This window comes from Scyliorhinus canicula, chromosome 11 (genome assembly GCF_902713615.1).
Source record: "Scyliorhinus canicula chromosome 11, sScyCan1.1, whole genome shotgun sequence".
In the NCBI taxonomy this organism is placed as follows: domain Eukaryota; kingdom Metazoa; phylum Chordata; class Chondrichthyes; order Carcharhiniformes; family Scyliorhinidae; genus Scyliorhinus; species Scyliorhinus canicula.
In genome coordinates, this window is record NC_052156.1 from 57627647 (window position 1) to 57647646 (window position 20000).

General features: G+C 46.3%; 1 protein-coding gene across 4 annotated transcripts in view; it reads right to left on the minus strand.

The window, feature by feature from the left end:
• The window catches only part of LOC119973101 (FERM domain-containing protein 4B-like), a 416202-nt gene that overhangs the window by 181731 nt on the left and 214471 nt on the right, over nucleotides 1–20000 (minus strand). For 3 of the 4 annotated variants that reach the window (XM_038810633.1, XM_038810631.1, XM_038810632.1), the window contains exons 2-3: nucleotides 10485–10550; nucleotides 4161–4255 (exon numbers count right to left, since the gene is read on the minus strand). In XM_038810633.1, the coding sequence (XP_038666561.1) occupies nucleotides 4161–4255; nucleotides 10485–10550 (161 nt within the window). Of the gene's footprint in view, nucleotides 1–4160; nucleotides 4256–10484; nucleotides 10551–20000 lie in introns of those variants that run through there. The other variant, XM_038810634.1, reaches the window with a different exon arrangement.

Consider the following 20000-nt stretch of genomic DNA (forward strand, 5'->3'; position numbering starts at 1 on the left):
TTTTTCACCTGAATATGAATCACCAAACTAACAATTGATTGGAAATTCATGTATTGTCTTACACTTCAGAGAAACAAAGTTTCAGTCTTGGCTGAGACCTGAACCCCAATTCACTGGGTTACGGGATGGGCTGTTGATAAGGGTATTCCCAGTAGAACACTCTTCTTGCAGATTTATTGATTCTTGCACAAAAACGTGTGAAATAGAACAAAGAACGATACAGCGCAGTACAGGCCCTTCGGCCCACGATGTTGCACCGACATGGGAAGTCAAAAACTAAAGGCCATCTAACCTACACTATGCCATTATCATCCATATGCTTATCCAATAAACTTTTAAATGCCCTCAATGTTGGCGAGTTCACTACTGTTGCAGGTAGGGCATTCCACGACCTCACCACTCTTTGCGTAAAAAACCTACCTCTGACGTCTGTCCTATATCTATTACCCCTCAATTTAAGGCTATGTCCCCTCATGCTTGCCACCTCCATCCGCGGGAGAAGGCTCTCACTGTCCACCCTATCTAACCCTCTGATCATTTTGTATGCCTCTATTAAGTCACCTCTTAACCTTCTTCTCTCTAATGAAAACAACCTCAAGTCCATCAGCCTTTCCTCATAAGATTTTCCCTCCATACCAGGCAACATCCTGGTAAATCTCCTCTGCACCTGTTCCAAAGCTTCCACGTCCTTCCTATAATGAGGCGACCAGAACTGTACGCAATACTCCAAATGCGGCCGTACCAGAGTTTTGTACAGCTGCAACATGACCTCATGGCTCCGGAACTCAATCCCTCTACCAATAAAGGCCAACACACCATAGGCCTTCTTCACAACCCTATCAACCTGGGAGGCAACTTTCAGGGATCTATGTACATGGACACCAAGATCCCTCTGCTCATCCACACTGCAAAGAATTTTACCATTAGCCGAATATTCTGCATTCCTGTTATTCTTTCCAAAGTGAATCACCTCACACTTCTCTACATTAAACTCCATTTGCCACCTCTCAGCCCAGCTCTGCAGCTTATCTATGTCCCTCTGTAACCTGCAACATCCTTCAGCACTGTCTACAACTCCACCGACTTTAGTGTCATCTGCAAATTTACTCACCCAACCTTCTGTGCCCTCCTCTAGGTCATTTATGTCGTCTTATTCTTGGGAACACCAGTGAAAATTTTAAATGTTACAAAACAAAATATCATTAAATATCAAACCAGTGGCTTTTAATTTTTCCAGTAAATTATTCTATCTCATAGGTCTGTGGTATATTGTTCAAATTTATATTTGTTATTCTGGCCAGTTCATATGGTACCAACATAAAAGAGGGTGTGAACTGCGAATACACTCAAAGGAAATGCCCTAATCTTCAAATCCACCAGGACACCACCCGTTGTAAAAAATGATTGTTAGTTGAGTCTCATGTTATCTTTAGACATAGAAGAGGGAAATCATATGACATTAAAGTTTTTGAGTGCTTTTACTGTTTGCTTATATGTTTAGTGAATATTTGCACATGCTTTTTTCCCTCTGCAGAATAGCAGGGAACTGGTGGAAGGATACCCAAGCAGATCATCAGCCTGTTGAACTGCATCATGAGGATTTCTTCCATGGTCAACAATCAAGTGCTGGAATTGAACCAGGTGCTTTTGGTCCAGAGGTAGGGACACTACCACTGTGCCACAAGACCTCCTTATAGTGTGATAAAGACAATCCAACATACATGCCGAAGAGCAATAGTTCACAAATAAAATTTTGAGAAAACCATCTCGCGAAAATTGCATGCAGCAAGAATGAGCCTTTTTTCATTATGTTCATCAATGCAACAGACTTTAGTCATTGATTTCAAGACCTTACTGTTTCAATTCAGGTGCCAGTTTCTTCGGTGCTAACACAGATTACAAACGTATGTGACTGCATGCAATTTTCTAACTATTATTTCAAGCAGTTATGAATCTAAGCTGGGGCAGCATGGTGGCCAAGTGGTAGCACTGCAGTCTCACGTCACCGAGGTCCCAGGTTCGAACCCAGCTCTGGATCACTGTCCTTGTGGTGTTTGCACATTCTCTCCGTGTTTGCGTGGGTTTTGCCCCCACAATCCAAAGATGTGCAAGGTAGGTGGATTGAACATGCTAAATTGCCCCTTAATTGGAAAAATGAATTGGGTACTCTAAATTTATTGAAAAAAAGAATCTAATCTGACTGATGAGTTGAGGCTCTCTTTGAATACACTTGTTAGAGCATAGGCCCGTAAGTAGTTGATTTGCAATATTAAAGGCCTCAAACTAGCAATTGTTCCACAGGTTTTTAAGTCATCATTTCTTTTGATTCAAAGAACTCCTTTCTGCCCAAAAAATGTATAAATAGTCACACGTTTAACTGAACTAACCTTTCAGTAGAAATTGAAGTAGTGGAATATATCAAATAATGCAAAACACTGTGGTTAGCACTGCTGCCTCACAGAGCCAGGGACTCTCAGGCGACCATTTGTGTGGAGTTTGTACGTCCTCCCTGTGTCTTCGTGGGTTTCCTATGGGTGCTCCGGTTTCCTCCCACAGTTGAAAAACGTGCAGGTTAGGTAGATTGGGTATGCTAAATTGCCCCTATAAGGATTGCAAGATGGGGGATTGGGCATAGGTTAGGGTGCTCTTTCAGAGGGTTGGTGCAGACTCGATGGGCCGAATGGTCTCCTTCTGCACTGCAGTGATTCTGTGATAGTATGTGTAAACAAGTAAACTTGCCGTCTGATTTTAATTAAGGTACCAAAATTTGTTTTTATCCTTTCACGGGATGTTTGTGTCACTGGCAATGTCAACATTTGTTGGCCAACCCCAACTGCCATTGAGAAGGTGCTGATGAGCCACCTTCTTGACTTTAGTTGGATTTTAATGTAGTGGTTCATTACTACTGAATGGCTTGTTCGGTCATTTCACGCGACAATGAAGAGTCAACCACATTGCTGTGGGTCTGGAGTCACATGTCGGCCATTCCAGGTATGTATTGCAGATTTCCTTCCCTACAGGATATTAGTGAGTCAAATGGATTTTTACAACAATCAATGAGTGTGGTCACCATACTGAGTGTAGCTTTCAGTTCCAGCAACGGGATTCTCCGATCCCCCAGTCAAGTGTTTCTCGGTGGCACGCTGCTCACTGGGGCGAGATTCTCTACTCCCGCCACTTGTCAACGGGATTCCCCATTGAAGCCACTCCACGCACCCAGGAAACCCACTAGCGGGGGTGCACTCCCAGCAGGAAAAGAGAATCCCAATGGCCGGAGAATTCCCGCTTAGATTTTTTTTATTAATTAACTGAACTTAAAGTTCCATCAGCTGCCGTGGTGGGATTTGAACCCGTGTTTCCAGAGCAATAGCCTGGGCCTTTGGATTTCTAATCCAGTGACACTGCAATTATGCTGCCATCTCCCCTAAGACTGTACCAATGTCTATACCAGAAAAGAAAAGAAAATTAGATAGTTTGGTATATAGTTGCACTATTAGTTCACCAAATTGGTGTGATTAATCAAAGTGACAAACCACAATCTGGTTTAAGTAAAACTCTGCGGAGGTGAGGAATATTTTTAGCTGCTCAGGAAATGTCACAGCCCTTTCATAAACATGCTGATAAGATTAGATGGTAGTCTTTTTCTAAAATTAGTATTTGTTCAAGTTAGGCATGTCATTGTTCCTTGGCATTTTGACACAGCAGCAGTGTTACCAATGAAAAGAATATATGTCTTTATATATGACTAGGAACATATGACTAGGCTTTGACAAAGAGTCATCCAGACTCGAAACGTTAGCTCCCTTCTCTCTCCACAGATGCTGTCAGACCTGCTGAGACTGTCTAGCATTTCCTGTTTTTGTGATGAAAAGAATATATTGTTTGCAGTACAACATCGAAGCAGGTTAATTTGTTTCCAACCAACAAAACTGCTTGTAGTAAATTTAGTGCTTGGATGGATTCATTCGGAGACTTAGCTTCTAAATTTCCAGTTTAATTCTGATATTTATCCTGGAAAGATTATATGGATTTTAGGTTGCGAGTACCCATGTCCTAACTGAACTAATTCCAGCACTAAACTACAATAAATAGCAAAGCTAATGTGCCACCACTTCCATATGTTGCAGTGCAGCAGTTTACGATTAGAGTGTTTTACTTACGTGTCATCAATAAATGTTATTCCAAAGTATTCCTTCTCTTTGAGGTTAAAATGAGATGCCACCAGATCCAGCAACTCCCGAGACAAAAGCTTTGGCTACAAAATAACATAAATATCAGTCAACTTAGAATGAAATAAGAACACGTGAAAGATAAATAATCGGATTACTTTGTAAACAATGCACATTGAGGAAAATTATATAATTTATTTTCATGGGGCTAGTTTATATTCATAATTGTTATTTTCACAAATCTACGAACAGTACACTTGCATCTCACTCTCTCCCCCATATGGTGTACTTTCAGAAAACTATGGGCTGGATTCTACGTTTCAGCGGCTAAATGCTGACGCCAGCGGAGCACGTGTGGTCTTTTACGACCAAAAAACATTCCGCGTGAAATCCTCATCGAATGAGAGACCAGTGACAGGCTTGTAGCGGCACCAGGTGAAACTCCCGACTCCCGTGCCAAAAACGGCCGGGTCCCGGGCCACGCATGCACATGGGTGATGACCTGCAGCGGGCGCGCCATACAACATGGCGTCAGACTTGCGCGGACCCAATCCACCATCCGTGACCCCACAACCCAACCCCTGGCCAGCCCCCAATAGTCCCCCCTGCCCTTGTGGAAACCTCCTCGGCCAGCGGCAAGGAATCCGGCCGAGTGTGGCGGTGCTGGACACAGTCCGCAGTCGCCACGACGGGTTCCCGCATGGCTGAGACCACATGTGTCCCACACGGTCGGGAACTCAGCCCATCAGGAACATCTCGGCAGTGCCGGCCAATGACGCGGCATGCGATGCGATGTCGCCATTTCCGAGGGGGCGGAGCATGACTGACAGGCGTCAAACCGGCACCGGCTCCGATTTTGTTGCCGGAGTCGATTCTCTGCCCGATCGTCGATTATGATATCAGCGTCGGCAACGGAGATTCCCGCCCTACATGTTTCCTCATTGTAAAGATGCACGTGAGAGTGGGAAACGTGTGTATGTTTGAGAGAGGGAGACATGTGTGCTTGTGTCTGTGTGAGAGAGAGAAAGAGTTTTGTGTGTATGTGTGAGAGAGACAGAGACGTATTTAGTGTGTGTGTGTGTGTGAGGGAGAGTCATTATAAGAATGTTTGGCATTGCCGAATGCACTGGTAAGGTCACTAAGGAGTCTGTGACTCAAAATGTTTGGATACCCTACCCTGCTCTAGTCCTTCAGTTTTAGAACTGTATGTGGAAACATCATTGGGTAATAGCTGGCAGGTGGGGTTAGATATTGGATAAGACCTGGAAAGACATGGGGACCTCAATATGTGTGTACCCAACATCTGTTTGTGCTGACTGCTAATTTGAATGATAGTAACGATGATACTGGAGAATCACAAAATTGGCAGAATCCTTTGAACAACTATTTTATATTTGTCTTCACAGTGGAAGACACAAAAATATTCCAATAATAATAGAAAATCAACAGGCAAAAGGGAGGGAGGAAATTAAAACAATCACAATCACTAGAAAATAATTACCAGGAAAACTAATGGAACTTAAGGTTCTTTTTCTGTTTTAATATAAATTAAGAGTACATAATTTTTTTTTCCAATTAAGGGGCAATTTAGCGCGGCCAATCCACCTACCTTGCACATCTTTTGGGTTTTGGGAGTGAAACCCACGCAGACATGGGAGAACGTGTAAACTCCACATGGACAGTAACCCAAGGCTGGGATTTGAACCCAGGTCCTCAGCGCCATAGGCAGCAATGCTTACCACTGTGCCACCGTGCTGCCCATGGAGCTTAAGGTTGACAAACCCCTCGGACCTAATGAACTGCATCTTCGTGTCTTAAAAGGAGAGCCTGTAGAGATATTGGATGCATTGATTGGAATGTTCTAGAAAGGTCAAGGTAGATTGGAAAACTGCAAATATTACCCCTGTATTCAAGAAAGGAGAGAGACAGAAGGCAGGAGACTATAGGCCAGAAAACCTACAATCTGTCATTGGGAAATACAAGAATCCATTATTCAGTTAGTAATGGCAGGACATTTAGAAAATCATAATAAAACCAGGGGCGGATTCTCCGACCCCCGCCGGATGGGAGAATTGCCGGGGGCGGTGTGAATCCCGCCCCCGCCGGCCGCCGAATTCTCCAGTGCCAGAGAATTGGCGGGGTCGGGAATCGCGGCGCGCCGGTCGGCGGCTGCTCACAGCGGCACCCCCGGCGATTCTCCGACCCGCAATGGGCCGATGACCCGCTCGTTCCATGCAGGTCCCGCCGTGTAAATTGGACTAAGTCCCTTACCGGCGGGACCTGGCGGCGCAGGTGGGCTCCGGGGTCCTGGGCGGGGGGGGGGGGGGGCGATCTGGCCCCTGGGGGTGTCCCTACGGTGGCCTGGCCCACGATTGGGGCCCACCGATCCGCGGGTGGGCCTGTGCCATGGGGGCACTCTTTTCCTACGCATCGGCCATGCAAGCCTACGCGATGGCCGGCGCGAAGGTGAACCCCCCTGCGCATGTGCGGGGATGACGTCAGCAGCTGTTGACACTCCCACGCATGCGCGGACCCGCGCCGGCCAGCATGGAAGGCCTCTGGCGCCTTGCCAGCCGGGGTCGAAGGGACTCCGCCGGCCGGCGTGGGTCCGCGCATGCGCGGGGAGCGCAAACCACTCCGGTGCTGGCCTAGCGCCTGAAGGTGCGGAGGATTCTGCACCTTTGAAGCTGCCCGACGCCGGAGTGGTTCACACCACTCCGTCCCACCGGTACTCCCGTCCCGCCGGGTACGGGAGAATCCCGCCCCAAGTTGCCTCTGCTTGATTGTTTGACAGGTTCGAAGGTCTCAGTGCCATATTTAAACTGCACACTCATATGTTTCCCTCAAGCCCACCTGTCACCACCAGACCATACAAGATTTCAGCAACCCGGAGGGAAAAGGCTGGCAGCCACCAAAAGAAGTCTGTTTCTCGATTCAACCATCCTCCCCTCAGCCCATCATGCGAGAGGCATCCATACCCCATTTGGACCTCTACCCACTGCACCTGCAGCCTTCCAGTACAGATGTGTTAACCATTTGACCCACTTGATTGTGAGCTTTCATGCAGCCGTGTTGGGGTCCAACTTCCCTCCCCTCGGTCTTTCCACTGCCTTCCATTGTTCATCTTCTTCATCCACTTCCCTGATCTCTGCCTGGGCAGAGATTTCAGAATACCGTGGTGAAGTCGGACCTGGGTGTCCTTGTGACAGGTACAGCAATTGGAAGGCAAATTGAATGCTGGTCTTCATTACAAGGGAAATGGAGTACAAAAGTAGGGACGTCTGTTACAATTGTACAGGTCATTGGTGAGACTGCACCTAGATGTAGCACAATTTGTTATCTTGGGGGCTCCACTGTTGCACTCATGTCTGCTGATATCAGTTCTCAGTGAATGAACACTTTTGTCAATTCCGGAGCACTCAGCAGAGCCCTGGGTTCCTGATCTTGATTAGTCTGCCACTTGATTGGTAAAAATTATCTGTGGGTCTTCCGGAAAGAGGTGATGTAGGCCTCTCACTGACTCCCCCATCATCGGTCAAGATTCATGTTGCTGGCATAAGATTCTGCCTGGTGTGCTGACCACAGGTGAATAGGGCAGTGTCTGTAGATCTTGTCTTTATGCATTTTTCAAAGGCCTTGAGGTCTGTGCAAGGGTTTATTAACCGCAAACCCAGATTTCCAGTGGTGGCACAGTGGTTAGCACTGCTACCTCACAGCACCCAGGACCCGGCTTCAATTTTGGCCTTGGGTGACTGTGTGTGTGGAGTTTGCACATTCTCCCAATGTCTGCGTATGTTTCCTCTGGGTGCTCTGGTTTCCTCCCACAGACCAAAGATGTGCATGTTAGGTGGGCTGGTCATGCTAAATTGCCTCTTAGTGTCCAAATGTTAGATGGGGTCATGAGGATAGGGCAGGGGAGTGAGCCTAGGTAGGGTACTCTTTGAGTTGCTGCAGACAACAGCTGAATAGCCTCCTTCTTCACTGTAGGGATTCTATTACTGGCAAACAGTTTGTTATTTTATCAATGCATGTCTACCAAAATATCCCATTTATTTCAATGGGTGGCATGGTGGAATAGTGGTTAGCACTGCTGCCTCACAGTGTCAGGGACCCAAGTTCAATTCCAGCGTTGGGTGACTGTCTGTGTGGAGTTCGCACTTTCTCCCGTGTCTGCGTGGGATTCCTGCGGGTGCTTTGGTTTCCTCCCACAGTCCAAAGATGTGCAGTTTAGGGAGTTTGGCCATGCTAAATTGCCCCTTAGTGTCCAATAACGTATAGGTTAGGTGGGGTTATGGATTGGGGGGGGGGGGTGCTCTTTCAGAGGGTTAGTTCAGACTTGATGGGCCAAATGGCCTCCATCTGCACTGTAGGAATTCTGTGGTTTTAATTACTTACCTGTGGTGGGATTCTCCGATCTCCCAGCCATGCGATTCTCACAACATCTCACTAGATGTTCTGCCCCCTTGCCAAGCCTGCCCAATGAAAATGGGAGCAAAAATTCTCAGCCTTTGTGATAACCAAACACAGGTAAACTGAGCACAACGTTGGGATGATCCTTTAACTGTTAATTGTGTTGTCTAGCAGCATCGAATGCAAGTAAATTATTCACTGTCATTGGAGGGTGCAGGCCCAGCAAGTTAATTTAAGCAAAAGTGCTACTGGATATGAATTAAAGTCATTTTTCTTATGCTGACCACTATTTTGCTGACATGAAGGCTCATATGTTCATATGTGCTGCTGCTTCATCCAGTGCTGGATTAGTCTGGGTAGATTTGTCTGATGATGTAATTCGGTTTTGCCACATTCTTTCTTTGTGGAAAGGACTACGTCATTCTTATTTACTCAGTTAAATATCTGACCAAAATAAAGTAATGGTTTGAAATCGCGAGTTCAACCCATATTTTCCACATTGTTAAATAATGCATTCACCTTATGTGATTCATACAGGTCAACATTTATTTTGTTCTGTAGTGGATGTACAGGTTAGCATAACAAGATGTACAGCATTCCAAGCATACACACTGAAGGTTAAACCAAAGGCTGGGGCACAAAGATTCAACGGTGAAAGGCCACTACCTAAGGCCTTCCCATCGTCGTACACTAAGGGGCTGAAAACTGTGTAAAGCCCTTCATTCTGTCTGCAGAATATAAATTGTCATATAAATCTACACTGTAATTAGAACTGGAGTTGGTCAGTGTAGCTGAGTTTATGAGACGTATTGAAAGAAACTGATCTGAATTGCATTTTACGTAATGCCTAATTTGAATTATTATGCAATGCACCTTGTACTGGGATTGATCATTTTCTTCTAACTGAGGGCTACTAAAGATGGTATCCTGGGGCAGCGCTGTGGCGCAGTGGTTAGCATTGCTGCTTCACGCGCCGAGATCCCAGGTTCGATCCCAGCTCTGGGTCACTGTCCGTGTGAAGTTTGCACATTCTCCCCGCGTTTGCGTGGGTTTCGCCCCCACAACCCAAAAATGTGTAACTTAGATGGATTGGCCATACTAAATTGCCTGTTAATTGGAAAAAATTAATTGGGTACTCTAAAATTTAAAAAAAAGATGGTATCCTACGGTACAAGTACCTGGGGAAACAAATACATTTCAGTCAGACACTTGGTTTTGACGCTTCCACATTATAAATCTTTTACACATGAAAGTCAATGACATCGAGTTTGATTAAAACAAAGTGGGAATGTGTTTCAAGTCACAAAGATAATCTTACAAGGGGCAGCACGGTGGTTTCACAGTGCCAGGGTCCCAGGTTCGATTCCCCGCTGGGTCACTGTGTGGAGTCTGCACATTCTCCCCGTGTCTCTGTGGGTTTCCTCCGGGTGCTCCGGTTTCCTCCCACAGTCCGAAGACGTGCAGGTTAGGTGGATTGGCCATGCTAAATTGCCCTTAGTGTCCAAGAAGGTTAGGAGGGGTTACTGGGTTACGGGGATAGGGTGGAAGTGAGGGATTAAGTGGGACGTTGCACTGAATAGCCTCCTTCTGCACTATATGCTCTACGTAAGATCTATGCAAGATCTAGTTAAGTGTGAAGAAATGTGAACAAGCAACTCATGTTTGCTGCTGTCAGGTTATGATTTCAATTGAACTCCGTCTGACTACTTTGAAATTCTGTATCCCCATATACCTTTTTGTTATTTTATCTGATTTGTTACACGTTGAATATCCGTGATCCTGGATGAAAATTCTTGATTATGGAATGATACAAATCACGAAAGAATGCGTTCAGAACTTTGTTGAAATGGGTGAAACTTTGCTGAAATAGTAGCTGATCTGTCTGTTTTGTTTGTCAGATCGTACCTGAACCAGTAGTTCCAATTTTCTGCCATCTAGGAGATTCACCTGACAGTGTCTGCCCTCTGTCATCTGTAAGGTAAAAACAAAATGAATCAGACAAATCAACAAACTGCATTATGCGTAAATTATTGCTGTGTACTTGAGAATGGACCTGATCTTATACAAAACGTGTCTCCATGCATGGATAAGATGATCAAATTTTAACACATTTCTCACAATAACTTTGAAGATCTCCAAGAATAAGCTAATTTTCAAAAATAAATTTAGAGTACCAATTCTTTTTTGCCCCAATTAAGGTGCAATTTAGCTTGGCCAATCCATCTAACCTACACATCTTTTTTCGAGGGTTGTGGGGGTGAGACCCACGCAGACACTGGGACCCTGAAACTTTTAATACTTATTCTTATGCAGCTATCTTCAAATTAGTCTGCGATTTATTTGAGGTCTGAGCTGCAGTCATTATCCAATGAATTACAGTACTTATTTTGTACTGTCAAATGATACTGTCCCATGATCCCACCTCCAAAATTTATCACATAAAATGTATAATTCTTTAAGGAGCAATTTATCATGGCCAATTCACCTAACTTGTATATCTTTGGGCTGTGGGAGGAAACCGGAGTATATGGAGGAAACTCACGCAGACACGAGAGAACCTGCAAACTCCACATAGTCACCGAAGGTTGGAACTGAACACAAGCCCCGGATGCTGGTAGGCAGAGTGCTAACCACTGTGCCATCCAAGTTTGTAGTTACATTTACTAGTTTGGATGTGTCTTCTATACTCAAGAAGCTGGTATGTCTGATTGATATTTTTGGAGCTCTGATCTATCAGATTACCCTGGGTGCTGCATATACTATGTATACGTTGGACCTTAGCTGAGGACTATGATGACTAACAGGAGCAGGTACAGCCTGCTGTTCACAGACCTGCAGCTTCACAGGAAAGTCAGGATTGTTTTTCTTTATTCTTTCATTAATTACATTTGTTTCCCATCCCTGATTGCCCTTGAACTGAGGGCAATTAAGAGTCAACCACATTGCTGTGGGATTGTAGTCACACATGGGCCAGACCAGGCAAGTATAGCAGATTTCCTTCCCTGAAGGACTCTGTGAACCAGATGGGTTTTTACAACAATAGATGCTAGTTGTCATGGTCACCATTACTAAGATGAGCTCAATATTGCAGATTTATTAATTGAATTTAAATTCCACCAGCTGCCATGGTGGGATTTGAATCCATATCTCCAGAGCATTAGCTGGGTCTCTGGATTACTAATCGAGTAGCATTACCACTACCATCAGCAGAGAGTAACAACTGGCAGGAGGTTGTAGCCGACACATATGGTTTACAGTCAGAGGATAAGCGTCTTCGACATGTCAGAACACCAGAGTCTCAGGATGTCATGATAGCCAGCTGGAACAAGGCCCGCTCTCAAATGGGTCTGGTGGTCACACTTTACCAGTGACTGTCAAAGTCACCATAGCCCTCACCTTCTTTGCCTCTGGCTCCATCGGTGACATCTTCTAGGTATCAGACGTAGTGAGGGCCCCAATAGAGACCCCTCTACCCACACCCAAACAGGGGCTACTTTGAGGTACTTACTGAATGGGAGAGGATGGCCGGGGGCAGGGGTGGAGCACTGGCTGGCAACAGGTGAAAAATGAAAGTGGTTTGAGCCAAGTTCGAATTCGATGTGCCCTTCCAACATCATCCTTCTCATGGCCATGAGCTACAATGAGCTGGAGAATATTTTGCTGCAGATCAGTGCGGGCTAACAGGGTATTATTCATCGTACATAGTGTGACATTAACAGTATACAAGCCATTGACAATGACCCGTGTATGTTTTGATTGCCAAATTTGATGCTTCATGCAGATGGTTATTCTTCTCATGGACAAAGACATCAACACAAGGGCCTGAAATATCATACCACTCATAATTGAGACGGACTCCTCCAATCTTCCTGAAAGTATGCACTGCACAGCTAGAGTACCTATCAGTGCATGGCCCATTATTTTTTTGCTGTTCAAGAAGTATTCTCTTCACCAAGGGGCAACATCTGGGTCAGTTGAACTGAACATGAGTATCCTGTACCCTTAAATGTGCACCCTCCATCGCTCTCCCTGTCTCCACCATCTGCCCTTGAACATTATGGTATACGAGTCACCTGATGAAAACCCAACTGTCGACCTTACTGATTCCACCAAATTGTGAGTATCTGAGCTGATCTATGGTCTGCATGAGTCATGTGATGGTGCACCCACAGAGGGAGTGCCTGAGGAGTCCTCGTCATCTTCCTGAACCTCTTCCTGTGGGACATCTAAGGGGAAGCCCTCCACAGAGTGGCCTGTGACTACTGCTACATCCAGGCGGGAAGGGTGGGTCTCTAGCGTGCCTGGAGCATTGACTGAATCCCCACCCACGAGCACATCCACTATCAGGACATTGCCTGCAGGCAACAGCACTATCATCTACCACCTCCCAAACTTAGAGGAAAACCCAAGATGGCTGGCATGCCATTTCTGATACTCTGTCTTGCCTTTATGTTCTGTACTCTCTTATCCGATAAGGAGGGAAATAAGACACTGATGAGTGACAGGAATGGCATCTGTTGAATGGATGGATGGAGATCATTTGTTGAAGGGGACTATGAGGGAGGTACATAACATTACATCAGGATGAGGGCAAGTGTTGGTGGTGGATGGACATATGGGGTTATGAGGAAGTCCCTAGGCAGGGAAAGAATGACTCTACCTACAAGATAAGTTGGCGTGAGAAGTGATGATGTAGGCTTGAGGAGGGAGAGTGAGAGGCTTGGGGGTGACATTACCATTAGAATGCAGGTACTCTGGCGGATCCAGAAGGGGGAATGCCGGGGGTGATGGAGCTGGTAGCGGAATTTGGGGGCTTCTCGGGCTATAAGTTAAATTTAGGCAAGAGTGAGGTATTTGTAGTACACCCGGGTGATCAGGAGGAGGGAATTGGGAGACTCCCATTTAAGAGGGCAGTGAAGAGTTTCAGATACCTGGGGGTGCAGGTGGCCAGGAGTTGGGGGACTGTCCATAAGCTTAATTTTACCAGGCTGGTGGAGCAGATGGAAGAGGAATTTAAAAGGTGGGACATGGTGCCGCTATCGTTGGCGGGTAGAGTGCAGTCCGTCAAAATGACGGTTCTCCCTAGGTTCCTGTTCCTTTTTCAGTGTTTGCCCATCTTTATCCCTAGGGCCTTTTTTAGAAGGGTTACAAGCAGCATCATGGGCTTTGTTTGGGCGCATGGGACCCCGAGGGTGAAGAGGGTCTTCTTGGAGCGGGGTAGAGATGGGGGGCTGGCGTTACCCAATCTCTCGGGGTATTATTGGACGGCCAATGTGTCGATGGTGCGCAAGTGGGTAATGGAGGGGGAGGGGGCAGCATGTAAACGGATGGAGAGGGCGTCCTGTGGAGATACAAGCCTGGGGGCCCTGGTAACGGCGCCGTGGCCGCTCCCTCCTACGAGGTATACCACGAGTCCGGTGGTGGCGGCTACCCTCAAGATTTGGGGGCAGTGGAGGCGACATAGGGGAGAAGTGGGGGGCTCGATGGAGGCTCCATTAAGGGGGAACCATAGGTTCGTCCCCGGGAACATTGATGGGGGATTTCAGGGTTGGTACAGAGCGGGCATCAGACAGCTGAGGGACCTGTTTATGGATGGCAGGTTTGCGAGCCTGGGGGAGTTGGAGGAGAAATTTGGGCTCCCCCGGGGAACATGTTCAGGTATCTGCAGGTAAAGGCATTTGCTAGGCGGCAGGTGGAGGGATTCCCTTCGCTTCCCGCGAGGGGGGTGAGCGACAGGGTGCTTTCGGGGGTCTGGGTCGGAGAGGGGAAGATATCTGATATCTACAATTATGCAGGAGGCGGAGGAGGCGTCAGTAGAGGAGCTGAAAGCTAAGTGGGAGGGGGAACTGGGGGAACAGATCGAAGACGGGACATGGGCTGATGCCCTGGAGAGGGTTAATTCTTCCTCCTCGTGTGCGCGGCTTAGCCTCATCCAATTCAAGGTGCTGCACCGGGCCCACATGACTGGGACAAGGATGAGTAGGTTCTTTGGGGGTGAAGACAGGTGTGTCAGGTGCTCGGGGAGTCCAGCGAACCATGCCCATATGTTCTGGGCATGCCCGGCGCTGGAGGAGTTCTGGAAGGGGGTGGCGAGGACAGTGTCGAGGGTGGTGGGATCCAGGGTCAAGCCAGGATGGGGACTCGCGATTTTTGGGGTCGGTGTGGAGCCGGGAGTGCAGGAGGCGAAAGAGGCCGGTGTGCTGGCCTTTGCATCCCTAGTAGCCCGGCGAAGGATCTTGCTACAATGGAAGGATGCGAGGCCCCCAAGCGTGGAGACCTGGATCAACGACATGGCGGGTTTCATTAAGCTAGAGAAGGCCAAATTCGCCCTGAGAGGGTCGGTACAAGGGTTCTTTAGGCGGTGGCAACCTTTTCTCGACTTTCTGGCTCAACGATAGGGTACGGGGACAGTAGCAGCAGCAACCCGGGGGGGGGGGGGGGGGGGGGGGGGGGGGAGGTGGGGGGGGGGGCGGACGATGACTATGTTTGTTTATTTAATTTAAATTTATTTTGAAGTTCTTTTGTTGTTCATTGGGGTTGGGGGGGGGGTGGGGGGATGTGATACATGCGTCGATACGGTCTGGGGGTGGTACGGTTATTATGGGTTATTTTGTTGCATTTCATTGTTTGTCGTTATGTTTTATATTTTCTGTAAAAAATTCCAATAAAAATTATATTTAAAAAAAAAAGAATGCAGGTACTCAACGTCCCTGCCCTAATTAGGTAATTAAACCCCTTTCGATGATCATGATCATGGCACAACGCAACACGATCACTGCTGACCTCTTGGGTAACCTCCTCATGACTGCTTTGCTGCATTTGCAGGCTTCTTCCTCCTGTAAGAGTATCTCCCTGCGTACGTTATAACCCCAACAACATATCCAGGGAGGCATCTCTAAAACAAGGCCCAGACATTGAATGTCTGAATTTCATTCTGTCAATGCCTTCTATTGAGCTCTTAACTTCAAACTCCAGCAAATTGCATGTTTGGAGGGTCCCATCACACACTGGAGTTGAAATTGCCTGACATGGGGAGCCATCACACCTACTTATATCAATTGGATATACCAAAATGGTATGTTAATTTAGTGGCTGGATTAAAAAGCCACCAGCAGGTGCACAGCAATTTACCTCAGGACTCAGCATACATTGCCAGGAACCCGAGCTCCCATGACACCACAAACTTAAAATCCACAACATAATGTCATAATGAGTAAATTGGAATGTAACTGAAGTAATCTCAAAACTCAACAGCACAAACAGTATTACTATAATAATATGCATTTGACCTCTTGCACTTAATTGCTCTGCATTGAGTTTTTATTTTACTGGATAATAGCAATGTCATATCAATGAGAAAACACTGAATTATAAAAAGGAGGCTTTGAAGACACTAGTTAGGCCTTAGCTGGAATACTGTGCACAGTTCTGGGATGGCATTTTAGGAAGGATGTGAGGGTATTTGGGAGACTGCAGAAGAGGTTTATGAGAAGGGGGCCAGTGTTGAAACTTCAGTTCTGAAAATAAATTGGAGAAGTCCTTCTTTGGAGAAAAGAAGGCCGAGAGGAGATTTGATAGAAGGATTCAAAACCATGAGGGACCTGAACAGTGTAGGCAGGAGGAGATTGTTCCCACTCGAGGGAGGTTTGGGAATGAGAGGGCACAGATTTAAAGCAATTGGCAAAAGATGAGAAAATACTTTTTCACACAGCAAGTGACGAGGTTCCGGAATGCACTCCTACCCAAATTTGAGATTATTTGATATAAACAATCTGCAAGGTCATGGGGAGAAGACAGGAGAATGGCACCAGGTGTAATGCTCATTTGGAGAGTCAGATCAGACATGATGGGCCAAATGGCCTGTTTGCGCTGTGATCATTCTGTGATTCTTAACTATTTCCCTCAGCAGTCTGCACTTTTTCAACAACTTGCATTTAGGTCTTCTTTAACTAAGAAAAATGTTGTTAGATGCTTCGTAGAGACATATGCAGAAATAAATGAACAGCAAATCAATGAAGGAGTGGTGAACATGGATGGTGAAGGTGGATTTCAAGAAGGGCCTTAAAAGAGGAGATGGAGACAGAGAGGCTGAGAGACTTGGAGAGTTGAACGAATGACTGCTGATTGTGGAGTGAAGGGATAGATAGACATAACAAGCCAGGTTGGAAGAGCAGAGCGTTTAGGAGAGGTGAAGGATATTGAGAGGCTGGAGGAGATTGATTAAATAGGGATGAGTGAAAGATAAGAATTTTACATTGGATGCAAAGCGGGACAAGTGTGAACCACTGCATTTTGTCAGGAAGAATGAGATGCGCAGCATAAACAAAATGGTACCATTTTTAAGGGGTTGCACGGACAGGCTGTTTTAAAAAAAACATATTACCCGTGGTTTTATAAATGGGGGGGGGGGGGGGTGAAAAGCAAGAAACCTATGCTAAACCTTTGTTTAAAAAAAACTCCTTAGGCTTCAGTTGGAGTATTGGGAGAATTTAATGCCCTCATGGAAGAGGGTTTAGAGGCTGGTGGTCTGTGTGATTTTGTAAGAGTGCAGGAGTGGATATTCCCCCGCCTTCATGTCTCATTCCAATTAACTCTGGTGGGGCACGCTGAGGTCCCAGGTTCGATCCCGGCTCTGGGTCACTGTCCGTGTGGAGTTTGCACGTTCTCCCCGTGTCTGCGTGGGTTTCGCCCCCACAACCCAAAAATGTGCAGAGTAGGTGGATTGGCCACGCTAAATTGCCCCTTAATTGGAAAAAATAATTGGGTAATCTAAATTTAAAAAAAAAACTCTGGTGGGGCAAGGCTTGTGGGAGACCTTCCTGCCTTAAAGTCAATTGAGGGCCTTTAGGAGCCACTGAAGGGCCTCACTTCACCGCCTCTGTTATTCAAGCGAAAGCAGGCAGGGGTATCGTCATTTGGGGAGGATGCCAAGCCAACTTTGTTGGGTTGGCCAGTTACCGACCAGGGGAGGGGATGGAGGGAGGGTGGTCATTCTTAGGAATTCGGTGCAACAGAAGACAAGAAGAAAATCTCCAATCTACCTTTGCTTCCCATCTCCCTCCTTCCAACTGGTCAACAATCGTTCCCCGAGACCCCCCATCCCAACCACACTCACCTCTACTTGGGAACCGAAAGTAATCCTCATTGTACAGTGGCATGGTGGTACTGGCAATGGCCACTGCTTCCAGTGGCACTGTCAGTACCAGACAGCTGCGATCTCTGACTGACTGGCAACTCTCGGGGAAGGCATTTCTGCCGTACCGACAGCTTAATTAGATGTAGGCCCGTTGCTGCCTAACTGAGTGCCTGATTGGAATTAAATAGCATTGGATGTCCCGGAGAAAAGTGTCAAAGCCGTTGCAGATACAGAGGGGATTTACTAGAATGCTACAAGGGTTAAGAGGTTTCAGTTATTTGAGAGACTAAAGAAACTAATTTTTCTCCTTAGAACAGAGAAGGTCAAAGGGATTTAAATGAAAGTGTTCAAAATTATGAGGGGTTTTGATAGAGTAAGTATCCATTGATAGCAGGTTGGTAACCAGAGGACACAGTGTTAAGTAATTTGCTAACAAACCAGAGGGGAAATAAAGAGTATTTCCTTCAGGCAGTCAGTTGTTATAATCTGGAATGCAATGCTTTAGTGCAATGGAAGCCGATTCAGGAGTAACTTTCAAAAGGGAGTTGAACATATCTTTGAAAAGGAAACATTTACAACACTATGGGAAGGGAACCTGGTCTGGGACTAATTGAATTGCACTTAAAATAACTAGTACAAGCATGATGAAATGAATGGCCTCCTTCTGTGCTATATTATTGTTATATGATCATTGTTAGGCCTCTTGTCATGCCCAGTTCAAACATGTCATATTTTAAACTTTCAGTCAATACTTTCAAAAACTGAACACAAACAAGCTGTTAAGATCGCTGCTGCAAATCATGTGACTTTTGGCATTTGCACTACAGACAGTATCAAGTCTCTGGCAAATACCTAGTTTAATATGATGTGAAGATGCCGGCGTTGGACTGGGGTGAGCAATAAGAAGTCTTACAACACCAGGTTGAAGTCCAACAGGTTTGTTTCGATACACCAGATACACCGATGACATCAATAAGTTCCATCCCACCATCAGACTCACCATGGACTACTCTTCAAAATCGGTTGCATTCTTGGACACACTCATCTCCATCAAGGACGGTCACCTCAGTATTTCGCTTTACCGCAAGCCCATGGATAACCTCACGATGCTCCACTTCTCCAGCTTCCACCCTAAACACATTAAAGAAGCCATCCCCTGTGGACAAGCCCTCCCTATACACAGGATCTGCTCAGTCGAGGAGGAGCGTAATAGACATCTACAGATGTTGAAAGATGCCCTTGTATGAATGGGATATGGTGCTCAACTCATCGATTGACAGTTCCAATGCACCACAGCAAAAAACCGCACCGACCTCCTCAGAAGACAAACACGGGACACAACCGACAGAGTACCCTCCGTCGTCCAATACTTCCCTGGAGCGGAGAAACTACAACATCTTCTTCGTAGTCTTCAACACTTCATCAATGAAGACGAACATCTTGCCAAGGTCATCTCCACAAGCCCACTACTTGCCTTCAAACAACCGCGCAACCTCAAACAAACCATTATTTGCAGCAAACTACCCAGCCTTCAGAACAGCGACCATGACACCACACAACCCTGCCATGGCAATCTCTGCAAGACGTGCCAGATCATCGACATGGGTACCACCATTACACGTCAGAACACCACCCACCAGGTACGCGGTACATACTCGTGCGACTCGGCCAATGTTGTCTACCTCATATGCTGCAGGAAAGGATGTCCCAAAGCGTGGTACATTTGCGAGACCATGCAAATGCTGCGACAATGGATGAACGGACATCGCGCGACAATTGCTAGGCAGGAATGTTCCCTTCCAGTCGGGGAACACTTCAGCAGTCAAGGGCATTCAGCCTCTGATGTTTGGGTAAGCATTCTCCAAGGCAGTCTTCAGGACGTGCGACAACGCAGAATCGCCGAGCAGAAACTTATAGTCAAGTTCCGCACACATGAGCACGACCTCAACCGGGACCTTGGATTCATGTCGCATTATATTCACCCTCCACCATCTGGCCTGGGCTTGCAAAATCCTACCAACTGTCCTGGTAGTTGAACCTGAGATTACCCCTCTCTCTGGATCTGTAAAGATTAAATTACCTGCAAATCCTCACATTCAAAGTATCGTCTTGCATCTTTGACTTTGTCTACATATATGTTTATGGAACCTACCTCTTCATTCACCTGAGAAAGGAGCAGTGGTCCGAAAGCTCGTGATTCAAAACAAACCTGTTGGACTTTAACCTGGTGTTGTAAAGCTTCTTACTGTAGTTTAATATGGACATAGGTGAGGGTACCTCACAGC